The 19,906-nt window shown below is 44.3% G+C and overlaps 1 protein-coding gene across 1 annotated transcript; it reads left to right on the forward strand.

Annotated features, from left to right (window-relative positions):
- Positions 1-599: 599 nt before the first annotated feature.
- On the forward strand, positions 600-9,965 carry SMIM13 (small integral membrane protein 13; the record flags this gene model as incomplete). The annotated part of the gene is made up of 2 exons (XM_079533442.1): positions 600-675; positions 9,772-9,965. The coding sequence occupies 2 exons, from the start codon at positions 600-602 to the stop codon at positions 9,963-9,965; spliced, it is 270 nt and encodes an 89-aa protein (XP_079389568.1).
- Between the last annotated feature and the right edge of the window lie 9,941 nt (positions 9,966-19,906).

Consider the following 19,906-nt stretch of genomic DNA (forward strand, 5'->3'; position numbering starts at 1 on the left):
GGAGCACCGCCCATATCGCAGGGCTCCTGGTAACCTGATTTCTCTGAGGGAAGGCAGCTGCAGCATCAGCAGAGGGCACGGGCACCAAGGTCACGCGGAACTGGAACCGCAGCGGGGTGGTGCGGGTGTAAAAACGCTGCCTCGGCAGACGCCCAGGCGCCCCGCTGTAACGCCGCACGCAAACGCCGCGCACCGAAGGCGGCGGCGATAACGCGGGCACACGCTCCGCCCGCGGGAGCTCGCTCGGCGTCGCGGGGCACGCTGGGAATTGTAGTCTGCGCTGCCTTCGGAGTCCGCCCGCCCCCGGGGAGCGGAACTACGTTTCCCGGCGTGCTCCGCGCTCCGCGCGCGTCACCACGCCGCGCTCCAAAGCCCGCCCCGCCGCCGGCTCGGCTGGTGCTGGGCTCTGCCGGTTCTTCCTCCGGGGCGGCGGGCGGCCGTGCGAGGCGCTGCCTTCGCCCCGTAACCTCCGGGCTTTTGTCCGTGCCCAGCGGCGCCGCCGGTCCGGGTCGGGCCCTGCGTGAGGGGCGAGCGGGCCGCCGAGCCGCCGGCGTCGGGAGTCGGGCCTCGCTCGTGGCGGTGGGGAAGGGACCGGCAGCATGTGGCAGAGCATCGGGCTGACCCTGCTGGTGATCGTGGCAACCCTGGCCTGCGTGCTGCTCTTCATGCTGTGCGGTGAGTGCCCAAAACGGGGCCGGCATCTCTGTGCGGCGTGGTCGGAGGTGTTGAAGAAACGTGTCGGTGTTGTACGGACGGACGTGGTTCGGTGGGAAAATATCGATGAGCTGGGGGGGGACTTTTGCGAGCTCTGTGTTTCTGCGGCCTGTCTGCTGTGTTCTCAGCTCTCCTGGCTCATCTCTGTACCGTTGCGTGAGGGGGCGAAAGGGTCTGATGAAGAGCTGCTGAGGGAATGGAGATCGTTTAGCTTGGAGATGAAGAGGCTCAGGAGAGATCTTACTGCTCTCTACCGCCGAAAGTGTGTTGTGGCAAGGTGTGCCCTCTTCCCCCAGATAACTGGTGGTCAGACCGGTGGCGATGCACAATGCAGCAGGAGTTGTTCAGATTGGATATTAAGGAAGATTTCTTCTCGGAGTGAGCGATGAGGTTCTGAAGCAGATTGCCCAGGGAGGTGGTGGAGTCACCTGGAGGTGGTCAAAAGCTGTGTGGATGTGGCACTGCGGAGCATGGTTAGTGGGCATGGTGGGGTGGGTTGGCAGTTGAACTTAATGATCTCAGCAGTCTTTTCCAACCTTAAGCATTCTGTGATTCTGTCTTGGCTGGAATAGGCTGAGAGCAATGCTTGGTTCCACATATAAAAAATAAACAAAGAGGAAAAGAGGACTTTCCGGAACGTGTACTTTCTAGATGTAGAGAAAAAGGTTATTTAAATGGCAGGGACGACTTTTAGAGGTCTTTTGGAGTTGTTGGAAGGAAGCATTGATGTAGTGTGCGTGGGGGTGATGTGATCAATGTGTTGAACTTGGAATTCAAAAAGAAGTAAAAATGAAGGCCACCAACACTGAGCCCAACTATGCTTCAGTGTGAAGCATTCCTGAGATTAAAAAAGTGACTGCTGGTGGATTTGTAAGTGATTTTTGAAAGCACAGTGAGGCAAATGAAGACTCTGCTGACACCTGATGCTTAAAAAAGTTGGTTGTACTCAAAGCTGTGAAGCATTGTGGAAAGATTTTGCAAGATCAAGAGACTGGATAATGAAATGATAGGAGGAATGCAGTGTTAACATCTATGGCACTCTAAAAGTAATGCCTCTTATTTATTTCCATGGGAGCTACAACATAAACAAAGAGAACAATAATGCTATTTGATAGAGCAAATTCTTAGCTACAAACCGCTGTTTTCTAATGTGGACACCACCATTAGCTGCGTGTTTTCACCAGTCATGAACAAGAGCCTGGATGCTGCACTCACAAAGATCTACGTGGAAATCTGGAATGTGACTTGTCTTTCATATCACTGTTGGCAGTGCTGAAACTCATCACCCACCACCTCACTGTGCTCACATCCACTGTTCAGTCTCTAGGCGTGTTCAGCTAGTGTTGATGAGTGTCATGGGTGCCATTTTTCCTCTGCATGGAGGAATACAATGATGCACCTGTGCTTCATCTGCACTTCCATGGTGTGAAGGTTAAATCACTGCTGCCACACCACCACCATCTGCCTCTGATGTCAGGGGTCAACATCATAAAATAGGAGGCATTTCTTTTGGAACAGCGCTTGAACCTAAGCCTGCAGTACGTGCATCCATAAATTATGTGGGATAATTAATATAGCAGGTTCAAACAGAACAGTTACTATCCTGAAGAAAGGATTAGCAGGGGATTAATTTGTCACTGCAAGCATTCCTCTGAAATATGCTGATTCTTTGTAGAAAGAAAATAGGGAAATCCAGTGTTAGATGTTCAGTGCAAAATAGGAAGTGCTGTTATACTGCTACAGGGATCTATGGTGTGCTTATGTCTCCACCAGTCTGTTTCACTATTTAAAGGAAAAAAACAGGAGTTTTCTTATGGAGTGGTGAGAGCCATGTAATGATTTCTGCATGAAGAGATTCTAAGTAGGTTAGACCTGTCTAGCCTGGTAAATACATGGCTGGGGGAGGATGACAGTAATAAAACCAAGGAGTGTGTAAAAGGTGATCGAGCAGCAGTTGTTCAGTTGCTTTATTACTGAGGAACTGGAGTGCATTATGTTAAATGATCAGCCAACGGGCTGAACTAAGGAAAAACAATTCTTTTACGCAAGGGGAAAATGGCAAGCTTGTTAACAAAGAGTATTTTGGAGGCCAAAACTTTCACCTTTGGAAGCTCATAGAAAAGAGGTTTATCAACTTATCTAAGCCATACTGTCAGTGTTACGATATCAGAGCTTCTTGCAGAGGCTGCCAAAACACACCTAGATGTTAAAGATACTAAGCACAGAAAGCCTTTAATGGTTTGGGGGTGGTGCACTTTGACTGTTGCCCTGTTAGAAGTGACTAGCTGGGGTTAGGTAGCAATTCATGCTGTGCTGCTAATGCCTTTTTTTCCCCACCGTGTTACACTGCATTTACTAATTAGTTAGTAGTGGGATGCTTCTAGCTTTTGTGGCAAGACCATTAATGGGAAATATTTGAGCAGAGGTTGTGTCAAGGCTGCTGTTAGAATAACTGGAATATAAGCTACCTTCAAGCTAATTGTGGCTGTGATAGGTGGTTTCTTATTGCCTTCTTAGCTATAGATCTCTGTTTTTTACAGCCTGCTGGTCTCCTGAGGAGATGAGTGCTCTGTGTGACAGGATATGAGTACATGCCAGCCAGTGAGGCATAAAATTAGTTGACAAACCTGACACCACAGCGGTTGGATATAAGCTTGAGTAAACTTAAGCTGATAAGAATGTTTTATAGCCATCTGATGAGAGGTATTTAACAGTCTCAAAAAGGGCTTACAGGGTCAAGAGACTGAAGAGCTGTCACTTGGGTTCTGAGTGGCCTATATAGAAGGACTTGAGGTGTGAATGCTTGCGGAGAGCAATGGACGGAAGCATCCAGGAGATGTCCCAGGATGGTGTGAATTTGTTACGGATCACAAACGTGAAATCCTTCCCACTATTGAAGCTTTCACAGCACACATCCCATCGAGTTCAAAAGTTTTCTGAAGATAAAAATTCAGTGCATGAAATATTGGAAGTTATTAGGATCAGTTCATCAGCCACGTCAAAAGCAAATGTTTATGATTGAATTAGGCTTTTGGCTCCAGAAATACTTTGAATAAGAGACCCGATTTCTTCTTCTATTTAATACTTCTGGGTGCTTGCATTTGCCATTTTCCATGTGGATCTCAACTTGTTAAGGAAGCAGTGAGGGCTTGCAGCGAGTGGAATTTGTAAACTGAGCACATTTGACACAGAAACCATTCAGAGACTATAACCATAGCTGTTTTTCAGTCGCTCTTCTGAAAGTGGGCCAAAGGTAAATTGCTTCTACTTGATTGCCATCCTGTCAGACTGCTTTGCTCTGGTTTCTCTCATGGTCTCATCGGTTCAGTGCTTTCCCTGCTCCTCTGCAGCTGCTAGGAGTTCACACAGAGGGAAGGAGATGGGGTGAAACAGAAGACCAGCTGAGGTGAATTCCAGTGCTGCTTACTGTGTGTTTGTTTTCCCAACGGATTAACATTATCACGTGGGGCCAGGTGAAAGCACACACATGCCTTCAGTGCAACAGACAGGTGTGCTGGTCTGGTCTGGGGAGTGAGACCAGAGGGGTGGTGTTGAAGAGATGCAAATGACCTTAAAACAAAGGTTGTGTGACTCAAATTTGCAGGTACAGGAGTGCAAATTGGTTGCAAGTGGAAAAACATCAGTCTTAAATTCTACCTCAGTAACTTCAGTGCTTTTGTCTGGACAGTTCTGTGACGATGTGTAATGAGTCAATCTCAAAAGACGAGCAGAGCCGTGCCTGATTAGGCTAGCAATAGAGAGAAGGCATCTTTTTATTTCAAGCTGAGTTTTCAACCTGTTGAAAATGGAAGATGGGGCCAGAGCATGTTTCCTGGCTATCGGTCAGCAGAAATGTGTTAGAGGATGCTAAACTAAGCAGGAGAGGGCTTAAGGAGCTGGGTGGACCAAGCAGTAGATCAGCTGGGGTCTGCTGTTAGTGCTCTGAGCAGTGCATGCCTTCTTCAATCTAATCAGCTTCATAGCTGAGTGCTCTGGGGCAGTGCATCTTTTTAAAAGGACACAATTAGCAACTTGGCTGTGTCACAGAGGATATTAAACACAGAGCATGAAGCAGAACTCTGCTTTCCTAAATGTCGTATCAGCATCTAGAACTGTGCACTTTCTCTTCATGGATGTTAAGTTTTTTGTCATGGACATTTATGTATTTGAATGCAGGGCTCACTCAGCCTGATAATAGCACAGCCCTAAATTAGCCTTTGCTGCTGGAATAGTAGTATCCTATTTTTAAATCAGCGGGGACAGAGGTAAAACTATTTTGCAAGACTGCTCAGGAAGTTGATAGTGAAGGCAGAAATAGAAGCCAGACCTCTAAACTCATGCGCTGTTACTGCATCACCTTTCTTCCCTTCTCAGCAAGCTGTATTTTGTCTGAGAAAGCAGAGGTTACTGGTCAGCAGCGCTCCATATCACTTGCTAGAATCATAGAATCATCGGAGTTGGAAGAGACCTTTAAAGATCATCTGGTCCAACTCCCCTGCAATGAACAGGGACATCTACAGCTCAGTCAGGTGCTCAGAGCCCTGTCCAGCCTCACCTTGAATGTCTCAGGGATGGGACACCCCCACCTCTCTGGGCAGATGGTGCCAGTGCCTCACTACCTTTTTTTCTTTTTTTTTTTTCCCCCCAATTAGCATTACTCCTGTTCTGTTCTTAGGCATCTCTTCTGTTTGAATCAGGAAGATGGGAATACAACTCCAATAACAACATCCCTTTCCCTTTGAACTTCTGCTTACAGGCCCGTGTAAGGTGCATGAAATCAATGGGTCTGAGGCCAGTGCCCCTCACCTCCTGGGGGGAGTAGCTCAATATTTAGATCACATTGCTTCTCGCCTGTCTCCAACAAACTAGGAGTCATTGTGGGAAACACAGGAAAGGTGGCTTTATTGGTCAAATCATAAGATCTGTTCACATGGTGATACCACATAGATGCATACTTGGGAGTCGGGGACTGAGGCTTTGACTAGCAGTCCCAACTTTGCTAACAGAACACATTGCATCATGATTTATAGGAGGGGTTGATGTGCTGAGGGCGTAGTGCCAAACGTGGCTTAAATGTCTTTGGGCAGCATCCAGCTGTGGCATTCAGAGCGAGACAGCTGCTCCCTGCTTAAAACTTGGCAGAGGCTGGGAGCTGCTGTTTTGCCTGAATGCAAAGTACCGGCTGTTGGCAGGGTGTCCAGGCTCTCTGGATTCAGATATGGGCTGTACCAAGAGTTGGAGCCCTGGCTTTGCATTGCGGTGATGTACGGTTGTCCTGGAGGACTGATTGTGATCAAGTATTTTGTGGTGTAGTTAAATGAATTGGGCTTCTTCAAGCGGCCTGCCCAAACAGACCAGCAGTGTTGTATGTGCAAACTACAGTGTCAGCCACTTGTCTTATGTCAGCTTTTTCATTTCTTTTTTTTAAAATACATCATGTAATTTACTAAGCGTGGAACGATGTCTGATGTTACGATTCTGCTGCATGCTTAAGAGACTGAAGAATCAATGCATTGTCATCAGATGTGGAAGTAACTCGGTACTTTGAATCTGCCTCCAGTCTTCAGTTCTTTGGGAGTCTGTTTATGTCTAAGAAGTTTCTGATGTGCTGTGTTCAGTACCTCCCAGGCAGCACGGTGTCGCAGCCGAATGGGTAGCTTTAACTGTGTATTTGTTTTGGATGTATTTTTTTCTTTTAAACTTTTCATGCAAGCTGGCACTGCAACAAGAACAAGTGAAAGAAAGGAATCTTTCTGCTTCAATTACCTTATACCTCCTCGTCTGGGAGATCTTGTGAGTCTTTGTGGAAGCATCAGGTTGTTTTGGGGGGAGGGCTGTGCCTTCATGGAGTGTAATGTTGGAAAGTTGAGAAAAGAAGATGGTGAAGCAACAGTGGATGGGGACATACAATCATAGAATGGCCTGGATTGAAGAGGACCACAATGCTCATCCAGTTTCAACCCCCTGCTGTGTGCAGGGTCACCAACCAGCAGACCAGGCTGCCCAGAGCCACATCCAGCCTGGCCTTGAATGCCTGCAGGGATGGGGCATCCACAGCCTCCTTGGGCAACCTGTTCCAGTGCCTCACCACCCTGTGAGTGGAAAAACTTCCTCCTAACATGGTGGAGATGGTAAACTGAACTTATTTAGCAATCTGGTCTAGTGAGAGGTGTCCCCACCTGTAGCAGGGGGTTGGAACTTAAAGATGTGATATTAAAGGTCCCTTCCAGTCCCAACCATTCTTTTCCAAGCCCAGCTGTCCTTCCTGCAGTCAGTGGAGAAGCCTCTTGTCCCTTTCTTTTCAGTGCATGGCATCCAGGTTCAGTTCACTTGTCTCTTCCTGCTGGTCTGTTCGGTTCTTGGCTACAACCAGTTGTGTTGGCCAGTTGTCTGCAGTGTCCTGACTCTATCCTAAACTAGTGAGCTTTGCAGTCTGTCTGCGATACTTGGTGCTTTGGGTTTCAGATGCTGTGACCTGTCTGAAACCAATCATGGGGGGGAAAATGCTGCTGTTCTAAAGAGCCTGAAGAAGGAATACTTACCATCTTTCAGTGCTTCTTTTCTTCCGAGTTGTAATTCTGCATTTTAAATGGCTTGTTTGCAGTGATAAAGGAAGCATATAATGCACTTTAACCTGCCAAAGTTAAATGCCTTCCTTACTGTGTATTTACGTTTGTATTTATAATCTATGTATTTATTATACATTAATATTAACATATTAAAAATACACATATTATATAACAAATATACATATTATATATATATATAACAAATATACATATACATACATATATATATATGTATATATATATATACATACAAATATATATATATACACATATATATGTACACATATATATATATATACATACAAATATATATATAACAAATACACATATTATATATTTATAATCTATGTTGTATTTATAATCTACCTTACGGTGTATTTACTTACACCAACTATACTCAGGTCATGTTTCTGTACAGTGTCCTACAGCATCATTTTTGAAAGCTCCTGAGTATTTCTGCTTTGTTCCCCCGTTTTGTTCTCTGGCAGTAATGCATCTGTTTGACATCAATTCACCTTGCAGGTATCTTAGGATTTTTTTGAAGTGGGCAGTTTGTGGCTGAGAGTTTCACCACTGCCGAATGCTCAAATAGACTTGGTAGGACATCATGCTTTTCATTCACTTGTAACTGTAGCATCCCAGATCTGTCAGCAAGTTGTGGAGTCAGACACACTTGTGATGGTTTGTAATATTCTGCTTAGGTCTCACTTTCTTGTTTCTTGTGGTCACTTGTAGTAGTTTGTTTTCTATGTGGTCTGAGTAAGTGTGGCTTTTGGGGATTTGATTCCTTCTTAATGAGTTCTAGAGCTATGAGAAAATGCATTGATTCTTCAGAATTTACAGAGCGCTGTGGATCCAAGAGACCTGAAATACATCTCAGTGAAAATGGTTTTCAAACAAACTATTTCAATTTTTACCCCTCGATGTGACAGGAAAAGGCACCAGACCAGTCACTTGCTGCTTCTAGATGCAGGGGTTTTTCATGCATTTGTCAGACATCAGATTTGGTTGAGTCAGAAATAATTTAAAGGATTGGATGTCAATGGAAAAGGAAGTACTTGGTTAGGATTTTCAACTCCCCAGTAGGAGAGAAGTTGAGGAAATGAAGTCTGCAGTATGTGAGTATTCTGGGGCAGAGGGAAAGGGTGGGATCTTGCTTTGTCCAAAGTAATGGCTGTTCGTGTCGGCACGACTCCGGCTGCAGTGGAGGAGGAAGAATCAGGGTGCTGTAGTTACACAAGTGCCACCTGTTAGTGCATCCCTTTGCTTCATATGTTGCTGTTTGTCCACGCTCCGAAAACTCTCTGCTGACAGCTGTGTAGCTGGAGAGGACAGGTTTCCCTGGTTCTGCCAAATAGGGCTCTTTGTGTTGATCAATAGCATAAGCTTGAATGGACCAACCTTCTGATAGGAAAATGAAGTATTAATTTACGGCTCAAAGATCAATGGTTCCTGGTACTTCAAATTGTGCTTATGTATAGTGTACTTTTGGATCACAGCTTGAATCTTATCCCGCTTGTCTGTGAAGGGACAGTTCATGTTAAGCGACATTTAAGGGCAGTTAAGGGACATTTATGTTGTTTAGATTATGAAAAGTTGACTTGCTAGCTAAAGGGGAAGGGATTAGCATTAGTTCTCAGTGTGGTGACACTTGAGCATCTCTATCAAAGAACTTAGATAAATGAGACTTTAATAGGAAAGTTCTGGGTTAGATTAAGATGTAAATACATCTGCCTATGAACAGGAGGGGAATCAACTCTTTGAAAGGGTAGATAACAGCAGGACAAGGGGAAATGGTCTGAAGTTGAAGGAGAGAAAATTTAGCTTGGATGTCAAGGGAAGTTCTTTACTCTGAGAGTGGTGAGGTGCTGGAACAGCTGCCCAGAGAGGCTGTGGATGCCCCGTCCCTGGAGGTGTTCAAGGCCAGGTTGGATGGGGCCCTGGGCAGCCTGGTCTGGTATTAAATGGGGAGGTTGGTGGCCCTGCATGTGGCAGAGGGTGTTGGAGATTCGTGATCCTTGAGGTCCCTTCCAACCCTGGCCATTCTATGATTCTGTGTATTGAATCTAGCATCTGTATTTTAGGTATGTCCATGCAAGTTCGCTTCCTCCTAACAGCTGAGTCCTATGTGTATGCACTGGTGTAATCTCCTACTTGCTGTTTGCTGTGGCATTGCGTTTAAGTATATGTTCAGGTCCTAGCCTGGAGCTTCACCATTTGCTTTGGGATGAGGGCAGACCTGATCAAACTGAATTGATGCTTATAGGACTATAATATATATAAGGACTATAGACTGTAGAAAGGACTGTGTGTGTGTGTGTGTGGAGGGGGAGGACGCAGGACTGTTGGGATGGAGAGTAATTAAGATGGCAGCCAATCTTTCTCTATTTTTTCTTTTCCTCCTTGTATTTCTGACACGCTCTGCCTGAGAGCTGACTCGGTGTGTGCGAAGTAACTGAGCGGTGCCTTCTTTCTTTGTTTCCTGCAGGCTGGTATGTGGTCTGGCAATTGTTTTTGTCTAAATTCAAGTTCCTGAGAGAATTGATAGGCGATACGGGTTCCCAGCAAGGGGACAACGAGCCTTCGGAGACAGAAGCTGAACAGGAGACTCCACCCTCACCACAGAGAGGTAGACAGAAATCTGCTCGGCAGCGAAGGGCACCCGCAGAAGAAACAACTTAAAATAGTCCTTCGAACTTCTGGCTAACTATGAATGGTTCAGCACCTCTGCACTGTGTTGTTCAGTGGTTTGCTCTTACTGAAAAACTGACGTAAGAGGTAATATTAATACCCGTGGACCTTTGTTCTGGGCTGTCAATACATACTACTTTGGGTTCAGGGAGGGCTTCAGCAGCGAGTCAAAGAATACTGAAAGAAATGAGGTGGAGAGAAATCTCCTTCAGAAAAATGCTCAGCTGCTGTAGCTCTTGACCCTGCACACAGATGAAAAACAGGTCCTGGACCATAGGCTTAGCCTCTGCAGTTGTCTGAACATAATATACATTTCAGACTTGAAACAGTTTCTAAATTATATTTCTTTACAGCACTGCAACTACATATAGTGAAATTGAATTTTATTTCTTTAGGTATATATGAATATATATTTTTTCAACCGTGAGAACACGTGATAACTTGAAAAGTGGTTGAAAGAATATCCCGCTTTAGAAAGTATTCTAAAGTGAAATTTTGTTACTTATATCTGTGTAAATGAAATATGAGAAAACAATGTTAGATTAACACAGTTAAGAAGTTTTGGTTATCTCCATTAAAAAAAGGAATTGGGTCATAAGACCTGTTTTCTTGGTTTTGACACAAGAAGGGTTACAGGTAGAACATTTCTGATAGATTTCTTTGTTCCTCCTGAACCTTTTATTTGAAGTCCAACTTGTGCTGGAAAGGAGAAGGTGCCTAGATTATATACTGATTAGTGACCTGTAGTGTCATCCTTGGCTTTGGGATACTAAGTATTTCTCTTTTGAACACTTTTACATCAGGTATCTGATACCAGGTGTAAGTCTTGCCCTGGAACCAATTAAGGCATTCTGACCAATTTAGTAGATATCACTTTAATGCTTTGGTAGTGTTACAGCAATGAATTTGGTACCTCATGTTTGGTGGAGGACTTACTGATGTTTATCAGTAACGAGCAGTTGCTCCTTTTTGAGAGTGAGTTCAACAGTAGTTCTGACATTGCACTTCAGGATTTGGAGATTTGGTTCTCTTCATCAACCTTGAAGACTGCATGAGATCTTTGGGAAGAGGACATGGAGGTCCCACCTCTCTGCGTGTGTGGAGGGGAAAAACTACCGAAATGTCTGCTTCATTAACGGCTTCACTTCTCTCTCAAAACTAGATATTGCTTCACTGTGTAAAAACTACTGTTTATCAGGACAACAAAATTGTACTTTGAGCTGTTAAGGAGTTTAAACTATGTAACTTTCAAAGTTTGGTTTGCTTGCATAGCTAAAAGCAGCAACATTTAATCTTTTTCGTTAAGTACACCTATATTTGGCAAAAGACTATTTCTCTGGTGCCTTTGTTTTAATTTGTCATCTGTGAATGAAAGTTAATGAGAGCATTCACTTTGCAAATGATTTGGGTGTTTCAGCATTAAAGCACACAAAATTAGTCTGGACCTTCCTTGGAAGTCTAAAAGGTGTTGTTTTAGTTGCTAGCATGTATATATAAGCATGCTTTGTATTACAGGATTACACTTTCAAGCATGACTAGACAGTGCTACGCTCACATCCTTGAAACACATGTAGAAATACAACAGTCTTCTTCCTCTGTCCTCACTACTGACAAGGGAAATTCCTAATAATGTTTCTTCACGAGTAAAATTGCTATCTGTTCAAACTGAACAGAAGCAATCCGACTCTTTTTTCCTGCTGCTTTCTGTTGTTTGCCCTGTGCAACTTAATGTCACTACATTCTTGTACCTGTTTATCTTCACACAATGAGGTTTTCAGCTCAGCAGTGATAACCAAGTTCTGGAGCACTTTTCTTAGGAGAAGTGTTTACCATTTCTGTTTTTGAGCTTTACTTATGTGGGCTTGCAAGTGAGATAGTTCTATTTTTGGTCTTGATGTGGAATATTAACGCTCCACTGCACTTCTGCCTAGATGTAAGTCCAGTGAAGATGGCAAAAGGCTCATGCTTTGAGTATCTCCAGCTGAGATAAGTAAGTTAACTCGGTCTCTGCTTCTCGTAGCTGTGAAGAAATGTGAAGTTACAGCAATAAATATAGCTAGCCAGAGCAGCTCTAAGGGAATAAGAATCAAGACTCTGGAACAAGTTAATGAAGGAAAATCCATGCGGGTTTGAATGCTGACAATGATTAAATATGCAATTAGATAGTAGTTGAAAACAAATGGATGTGGAATCTTTGGATGGTTCATCTGCTCCAGCCAGACAAATCCCTTTGTGGTTTGTAAGTGTACATTTCATTCCCAAAAGCTATTTTCAGTCTTTTTTTTTTTTTTTTTAAACATCTGATGCTATTTTTTTTAAAGCTGCTGTGACATAGCTGCCAATAATGGTATCTGCCTAGTGTGTAACATTCACAATCTTATTAGTAGCAGCCCAAGGGCTTCTATTATGAGGTTAGGAAGACTTTTGTAATACTGGTGTTTTCTGTCAATACACAGTTTTTTTTCTTTTTCTGGAGAGTCTGTAATAATATCTTTGTGCAGGGCACTTCATGCAAACCTGTAAAATGAAGCTGGGTGAGTGAAAGCGCATTGTGATAAGGCCTGGGTTGTGATTGCTGGCAGTCCAATATACTCATGTCTTTCAATATTTTTACTGGTGTACTTCTAAAAATGTTACTGGTGAATAAGCACTTAACTTTGAATGGAACCATTCAAGTCCGAAACCTTATGAAGGCAGCAGGTTATGTATTTGAGCGTTTTTGTTTAGTAAAATCTATTTTTGAAACTGTTCATTGCCTTATTGCAGCTGTTCTATTGAATGTACTTCGGGTTGATTATTTTAAATATATTCGTATCACTTTTGTTGCAGGGGCTGTGTAACTATTGAATAAGCAGTGATTACTTGTATGTGGCAGTTAATTAAACAGTTAATGTCAGGAAGGCTGGAACAAATGCAGCTTGGACTGGTGGAACAAAGTAAGAAAAGTATTGTTAAAACATAAGAATGTAGACAATTGCTTCTGACTGAATTGCATAATTTGAACCTGTTAGTGAGCCACTATGGCTGTTATCATGGTGATCTGATGTTTGTTCATAAGGTTAATTCTGTGCAGTTCATCCACTTAGCACTGCTGCTGTAGCTATCTGCAGTAAACACCATATACTGTCCAGCAACTTGTGGGCAACTTGCTGCTTAACATCAGGTTTTACACTGAACTAGACCTCTGTATGTACTCCTGTCTTGTTTGGAAATGACCAGCATAAAAAAGGGTTCTATGTGGTCATTTGCTTCTTCAGTGTTAAGATACTGTACCTAAAGCTTCTGTGGTTGTCTGTTTTCATCATGTTAACTGTTTTAACTGACTGTGCAGATTAAAAAAAATAATAATAATAAAGTAACCAGACTTGATACGAGTACTTGATCAGAGTGACTTTCTGCCTTTTTTTTTTAATAGCAGTTTTTCTTTAGACTGCAACACCACAAAAGAAGACTAGTCGGAAGCTGGATTCCAACTGGTGTGGCTCCTACAGTGACTTCATGATGAAAACCAGGTTAGTATGCATCTTTTTAGAGTGTGTGTGTTTGGAGGATGGTTATATGTAAGCGGGAATGTTCAGTGATTGATGACTGGTATCAGATGGTTGTTGAAAAGCAAGCAGGTGATTTAGTGGATGCTGATTGCAAGAAAGCATGGTGTGGTCTTTTCCAGAAGGATGGATCAAGCTGCTGCTGTGCAACTCTGCCTTGAATTCCACAGCAGGCTGTGCTAGCTGGTAGTCCTCCTTCCCCACAGGTATTGGTGTGCTGTCCTTGAGATTTTCGTGTGGCTCTTATCCTATATGATGAATACAGGCAGTTTCTGTAAAACAGGCTGTGCTTTAGCTTGTTTGGGTTTCATATGAACACTTTGCCCTAGGATTAGACTAGAAAAGAGTTGCATAAATATGCTGTGTTTTATGTTAATCCTTAAAGACATGTATTTTAGTGTATTCCTCATGAATCAGAAGGTCTTACGTTAAGGATTCTACAATTCTAGAGTTGGAATGGGCCTTTAAAGGTCACTTAGTCCAACTCTCCTGCAATAAACTGGGACATTCACAGCTACATTAGGTTGCCCAGGGCCTGATCCAGCCTGGCCTTGAAAGTCTCCTTGTTGTGAGTATATTATCTCTGGTATTTTTAATCACAAAATGAAATTTCATCGTAGATTTCATATTATGATTAAAATTTTTGAGTGGAATGGACAGATTGTATGTAGACTGTTTGTGAAAAGGAAGAGAAGGGCTTAGATCTAGTCTGGGGCTTCCATTGACAAGTAGCAGTGCTAGTCTTGCCCTTTAGGCAAAAGGAATTGTTAGAAGAACCTGTAGATGGAAAAGCAGCATCATGGAGCAAATGGCAGAAAGTCAAGCTTCTTTAAACAACAGCTTTAAGCTTTAAACAACAGCTAGGAAAGCAGAGATGAAATAAAGGGGCCCTGCGATGAGGTCCTGACAAATTTTAGATCTGGGAAGTTAACAACTGCATGAAGTTTAAAATGCAGTTAAACTGCACCTGGGATGTGACAATTCTGACTGTACATACAGGCTGGGGATGAGAGGCACAGCCCCACGTAAGGGATCTGAAGGTTTTCTTTCACCAGTAGAACTCAAACCATTCGGAGGACAAACATCCAGTGGGTCTGTGCTTTGGTTTTGTCTGTTTTAGAAATGGGGACGTTGTGTTTGATATCTTAGATTTTATTCTCTTCCATCTCTGTTCACAAGGCTCTTCTGCTTTGGATCACAAGTACTCCTTTCTCTTAGTGTAGAGACCCTATTATCTAGAGGGGAATGACACCAATCATCTTACTTTGGGGTCGTTGTCAAAGCACTGTCCATCTATGCTGCTTGTGATGTACCTCTCTACTAGCATGGCTTATGCATTCTGCCACCAGGGCTCTGACAGTGTCCTTGAACAGAAGGAGGAGAGGACATGTCCTGTATCAGGGAGCTGTGGTTTGATAGCTGTTAGGTTTATTTAACAGTTGCAGCGTTTAATTACTAGCGATGAGGTTCACTGCAACATTTGTTCTTACAGTTCCCAAAGGAGTCAGATACAGAGAGCAGACTTAATTTTCCTTTTCCTTGTCTCTGGTTCCAGGGTGTACTTGTATTTCCCCTAAATGCTGCAGTAGCAGTGTGGATATCGGAGCTCATCCCTGGCTGGGCTTCTCAGACAGGTGAATTGGTTGCAGGACAGGTTCTTGTTCAAAAGCCTGGCAGATTTTGTTTTTAGCGTTGGATGGAAAGGGAGCTCTGGGCCCAACTTTTCACCACTAGATGGCATGGGCCTTCAAGCTTTGCTCTAGCGGTCGCGCTGCAGGAGAACTATTGCGTGTGCCCATTGGGGCCAATGTAGTTGTGTTCCTCTTCATTTGCTGTGCCTGCTTTTAGCAATCCTCTTGGCTGGGAAGGATGAGGGAGTGGCCGTTCTGATTTGGCTGCATACTTCGTGCCCAAAAAGCCATGAGCCACATGCAGAGCCCCAAGCCTAGGGAGGATCATGCTTTATTTGTGGCAGAGGACAAATTGCTGTGTTTTGTCAAGGAAGGTGACCTTAAAAATGGATCATCTGCCTTGAAGGAGGAGATATCAAAGTACCCAGAGGTATCCGCTTTTCTTACCATTCACCACAAATAGAAGCAGCACTTTACCTCTCAAGGTTATGAGCAATGTATTGCATTGTGAAGACCAGCTTGAAGGAATGAGCTTGTTCTGTTTTTTGGGTTTTTTTTCTTTTTTTATTTTCTGGCCTAATCGTAGGACCAAACTGTCTGCTATCCAGGTCCCTTCAGACACAGCCCACAGTTGCATCTCTCCCACTGCTCGCAGTTTCACTGCAGGGCTGTGAGGTGGAATGCTGGCCCACCAGGTCTGCCCTAAATCCTCCTTATTACTGAGCAGCTGCTCTCCAGCTGTAAAACAAAAGCTCACAATTAGCTCACTTAATGCTAACCTTGCAGGGAGGATTTTAATATTAGGCTTGGGGAGAGAGCCTTGTCACGTTTTGTTTGCATTGAAGACAGGAGTCCTTGAGAAGAGCGGTGAGATAAAGAGGTGGTGGGAGCTGTGCTGGCTGGTGAGTCATCCTGTTGGTTCAGGCTAGGGGAGAAGCAGGGAATGTTTTCTTGCAAAGAGTTTGGAGAAACCTGCATTTCCTTTGTGCCCTTCGTTTGTTAGACAGGAGTAATAACAAATCCCTTCTACCAAATGTAATGTTTACACTGAGAAACAGCCTCAAGCAGCTTATTGTAAGTAATTGTGCAGAGGTTTTGGCAATGGGACCTTGTGGTCAGCCTGGTATCAACACCTGGGGGAGAGATGGGGGTGCTTATCTCATTAATGGATCACAGCAGGGCTGTGTTTACAGCTCTGGGACTCATTACAGCAATTCCTACAAAAATGATGCCAGCTGCCAGTGGGGCTGTGCTCATCCCTTAGGTAGATCTGCATATTGTGAGCAGTGACAATAGCTGCAGGTGAAGCACTGTGGTGCCATGTGCTTGTTTCTTATCAAAAATTAACTTTGACATACAGCATGATAAAAGCCAAGTGAGTTCTCCCTTTCTGGAATGCAGGTTAATTACAGGTACCAGTTTCCACCTCCTGAGATAAAAGGCTTTTATGTGGGCTGCTCCTACCATCCTTCCTAAAATCAAAGTGCAGGGTGGAAAAAACAAGTCCATTTTTCTTCTTATTCATGGCTGCTCACTCTTGTGCCTTTTTATCTTTGAGCTCTCTGGCAATAAAGCCAGGCTGGAGGCACAGCATGGGGGTGTGCCCCAAAGCCTTATACCTGTACAAAAAGTTTTAATGTGTATTGCAATTCCATTCTGTGAGACACTCTAGAACCAGAGCGGGCTCCTGCTCTCTTCCCCTCTCCTCATCCCATCTCTTGCAGGTTTTTCTGCTTGCTGCTTCTGGCCTTGCACAAATACTGGGTGCTTCTGGGACATTGTTTGTGTGCCTTCCCAATCCCAAGTGGTTCAGGCAGTGCTGGCTGTGGGACTGAACAAGGCAAAGTCAGCTCAGCAGGGAGCTGTGAATGGCTGCTTGCTTTTCTGCTTCTGCATTAAAGAAACAGCTCCAATCATGTTTCTTGTTACTAAGAGAAATTGCAGTGAGCAATTAAAAAAAATAAATAGGCTGAGCTTTGTGTATCTCCTGACATGTTGTCTTCCCTTGTTCTGTGCTTGCTGCAGTCAGCTCTACATATCAAGTTGCTGCTTGCAGGGAAAGAAATAGGGTCCCTCTTTGAGCTCAGAAACCTTTGGCAGGGAGATGGTACATGTGCTGGATTCGCAGCAGCTGCAGCAGTGTTCTTTGTGCATAGGCTGTCCAGGTGCTGGGCTCTGCCCTCTGGGAAGTCATGGAGGCAGTAATAGAAGGAACACACCTCTAAAGGTAATGCTGGCTAGGTGGTCTGGGCTTGGAGGAATGCAAGGGGACAGAGGAAAGCAAGCAAGCTGTGCTGGTTAAGGTAGAGCAGGCAGCCTGCATTTGAGGTTCAGCAGAGAGAATTGTGTGATCAGAGAATTTTTTAAGTTGGAAGGGACCCTTAAAGGTCATCTAGTCCAACTTCCCTGCAATGAACAGGGACGGCTACCCAGAGGACAACAGGGACAACTGCCCAGAGCCCTCTGGACAGCCTGGTCTAGTGGTTGGTGACCCTGCACATTACAGGGGGGTTGAAACTAGATGATACTTTTCAACCCAGGCCTTTCTATGATTCTATGAACTACAGCCATATCAGGTTGCTCAGAGCCCCATCCATCCTGACCTTGGATGTCTGCAGGGACAGGATCTTTCACCATCTCTTTGGATAACTTGTTCCAGCCCCTCACTACCCTTACTGTAAAAAAAACAAAAACAAAAACAAAAAACCAACAAACAAAACCCCAAAAAACTTATATCCTGTCTAAATCTCCCCTGGCGGCAGAATGGGTTCTGGCACTGTAGTGGGAACACTAAGTCACAGCTGGAATCAGTGATAGAACACCTGGTGGGAAGGCAGGGCCAACCCAGTGGAGCTCAGGTGCAAGCAGTCACCTGAGTAAACAGAAAATCCTGGCTCCACCCCTTCTCAGATCTCATTTAGGGGTTGGCAGTGGTGGTGAGGGTAATCTCGCCTGGAGATCCCTGCCTGTTGGAGTACCTTGCAAAGGTAAGATTTCTTCATTTGTTTCTGTGGCTGTTGCATTTGGGCTCGTCCTCATTTACTGCAACTGCAGAGTGCCACCCCACTGTTATCGCTGTACTTTCCATCACGTTATAGTGTTACAGGCACAGAGCAACTGCAGAGGCTTGGCTGTAAGCAGAAGGATGGTGCTTCTGGTGCAGGAATGCTCTGAAGTGTGCTGGCAGGAGATGTAGGAGGGATGTATCCCAGATGAACAGATCAGAGAATGCTCTTGAGTGTGAGGATGCTGGGGTGTGATCTGGTGAAAGTGTGAGAGCTTGACTCATATCTCCTGCGTTGTCTTTGCTAGAACGGCAGGCGGAAGATTTGCTGAAGCTGCAGCCATACAATGCAGGCACAAATGTAGCAGCTGTGCAGTGAGAAATCCCAGAGGCAGCAGCAGGGCGTTGTTCAGAATGAGGTACAGTGAAGTAGTTCCTGTGGGCCCTAATGAAGTATGGATATTATTATGGTGGACCAGAAAATATCCTTGAAATCTGCTTTTCAAGAGTGACCTTTCTCCCTCAGACAGCTCTTTCTCATGGGCCATCACTTGGTAGCCAAACAGCAGCAGTTTGTTAGCAACAGCCCAGGGATGCTAAGGCTCAGCAAGGAGAGAGAGAAGAGGATCTGCCTGATTTCCCCTTATTGTTAGTTTTTTAAATTTAGCAGAATGAAACAGTACTCTCAGGCAGCATCTCCCTGCTCCTTGGCTGACCCTTTTCAAGGACAGGAACCACACCAGAGCTTCACTCTCAAGGCTTTCATGGGTACTTTCCCTAGCATGAACTTTTTGCCACAAGCATGCACAGCCAGTCATGAGCTTCATTGCTGTTTCTCGCACAGCTGTGGTGTTTGACAGGAGGGCAATGCCTCAACAGCAGGGAAATGGGGAAATAAGGTTTGGAAAAGATCATCATCCTTAGAGCCGCATGATTGTTTCAGGTGCTGTCTGGAGCCTAGCATGCTCAACTCAGCACACATTAGGAGAAGTAAAAGCAAGAAAAAGACCAAATGTTGGCTTTTTTATTTAAAAAAAACAACACCAAAACAACAATAAACCAACCTAGACATGTAATGATTTTAAAATGACTCTACGAAATAACAAACTGTACTACAGGCTTATGATTAATGTTCTCCTTTTGAAAGCACAAACTACTGACATAACAGGTATGCTTCAAAACACCTTCTCAGTTTCTAAGAATATACAACGAAAAAATGAACAAGGAAAACCAAAGCAATCCCAAACAGCAAAAGTACAAAGTAGGTTCAGGCAGATGGTTTTTGGCAATTGGCTGTTGGTTACAATAAGACAGCCAGCATGTGGCACTGGGGCTGACTTTGGTGCTGCTGCGACTGTACTACCTCCTATCTCCAGGCCTTGCTGGGGGCCTCTGCAGACTTGGGAAGGGCTGGGATGGCAGTTAAGAGCAGTCTTCTCTCTGAGGCAACACATCAAGGCAGTAAAATATCACACACTGCTGGAATAGTTTTGTTTCAAGGCAACAAATCCCACTTGCAGTAAGGCACATATTTAGATGCGGACAAGGAAGCTTGCAAAGTTAGACAGAAGTGCCTGTTCTCTTGGTGCTCTTGTGCAGTCTGAATGCATCAATGCAGGACTACCCTGACTTATCACAAGACAGTTGTGTTTCTCCTTCCAAGGTGCCAGAATCACCTGGCATTGATCTAAGCTAGTCTGTTCTGATTACCTGCTTGGAAGAGTGGCTTCTTCTACTTTGAGGACCAAG

The sequence above is a fragment of the Tetrao urogallus genome (assembly GCF_951394365.1).
Source record: "Tetrao urogallus genome assembly, chromosome: 3".
Lineage (NCBI taxonomy): Eukaryota > Metazoa > Chordata > Aves > Galliformes > Phasianidae > Tetrao > Tetrao urogallus.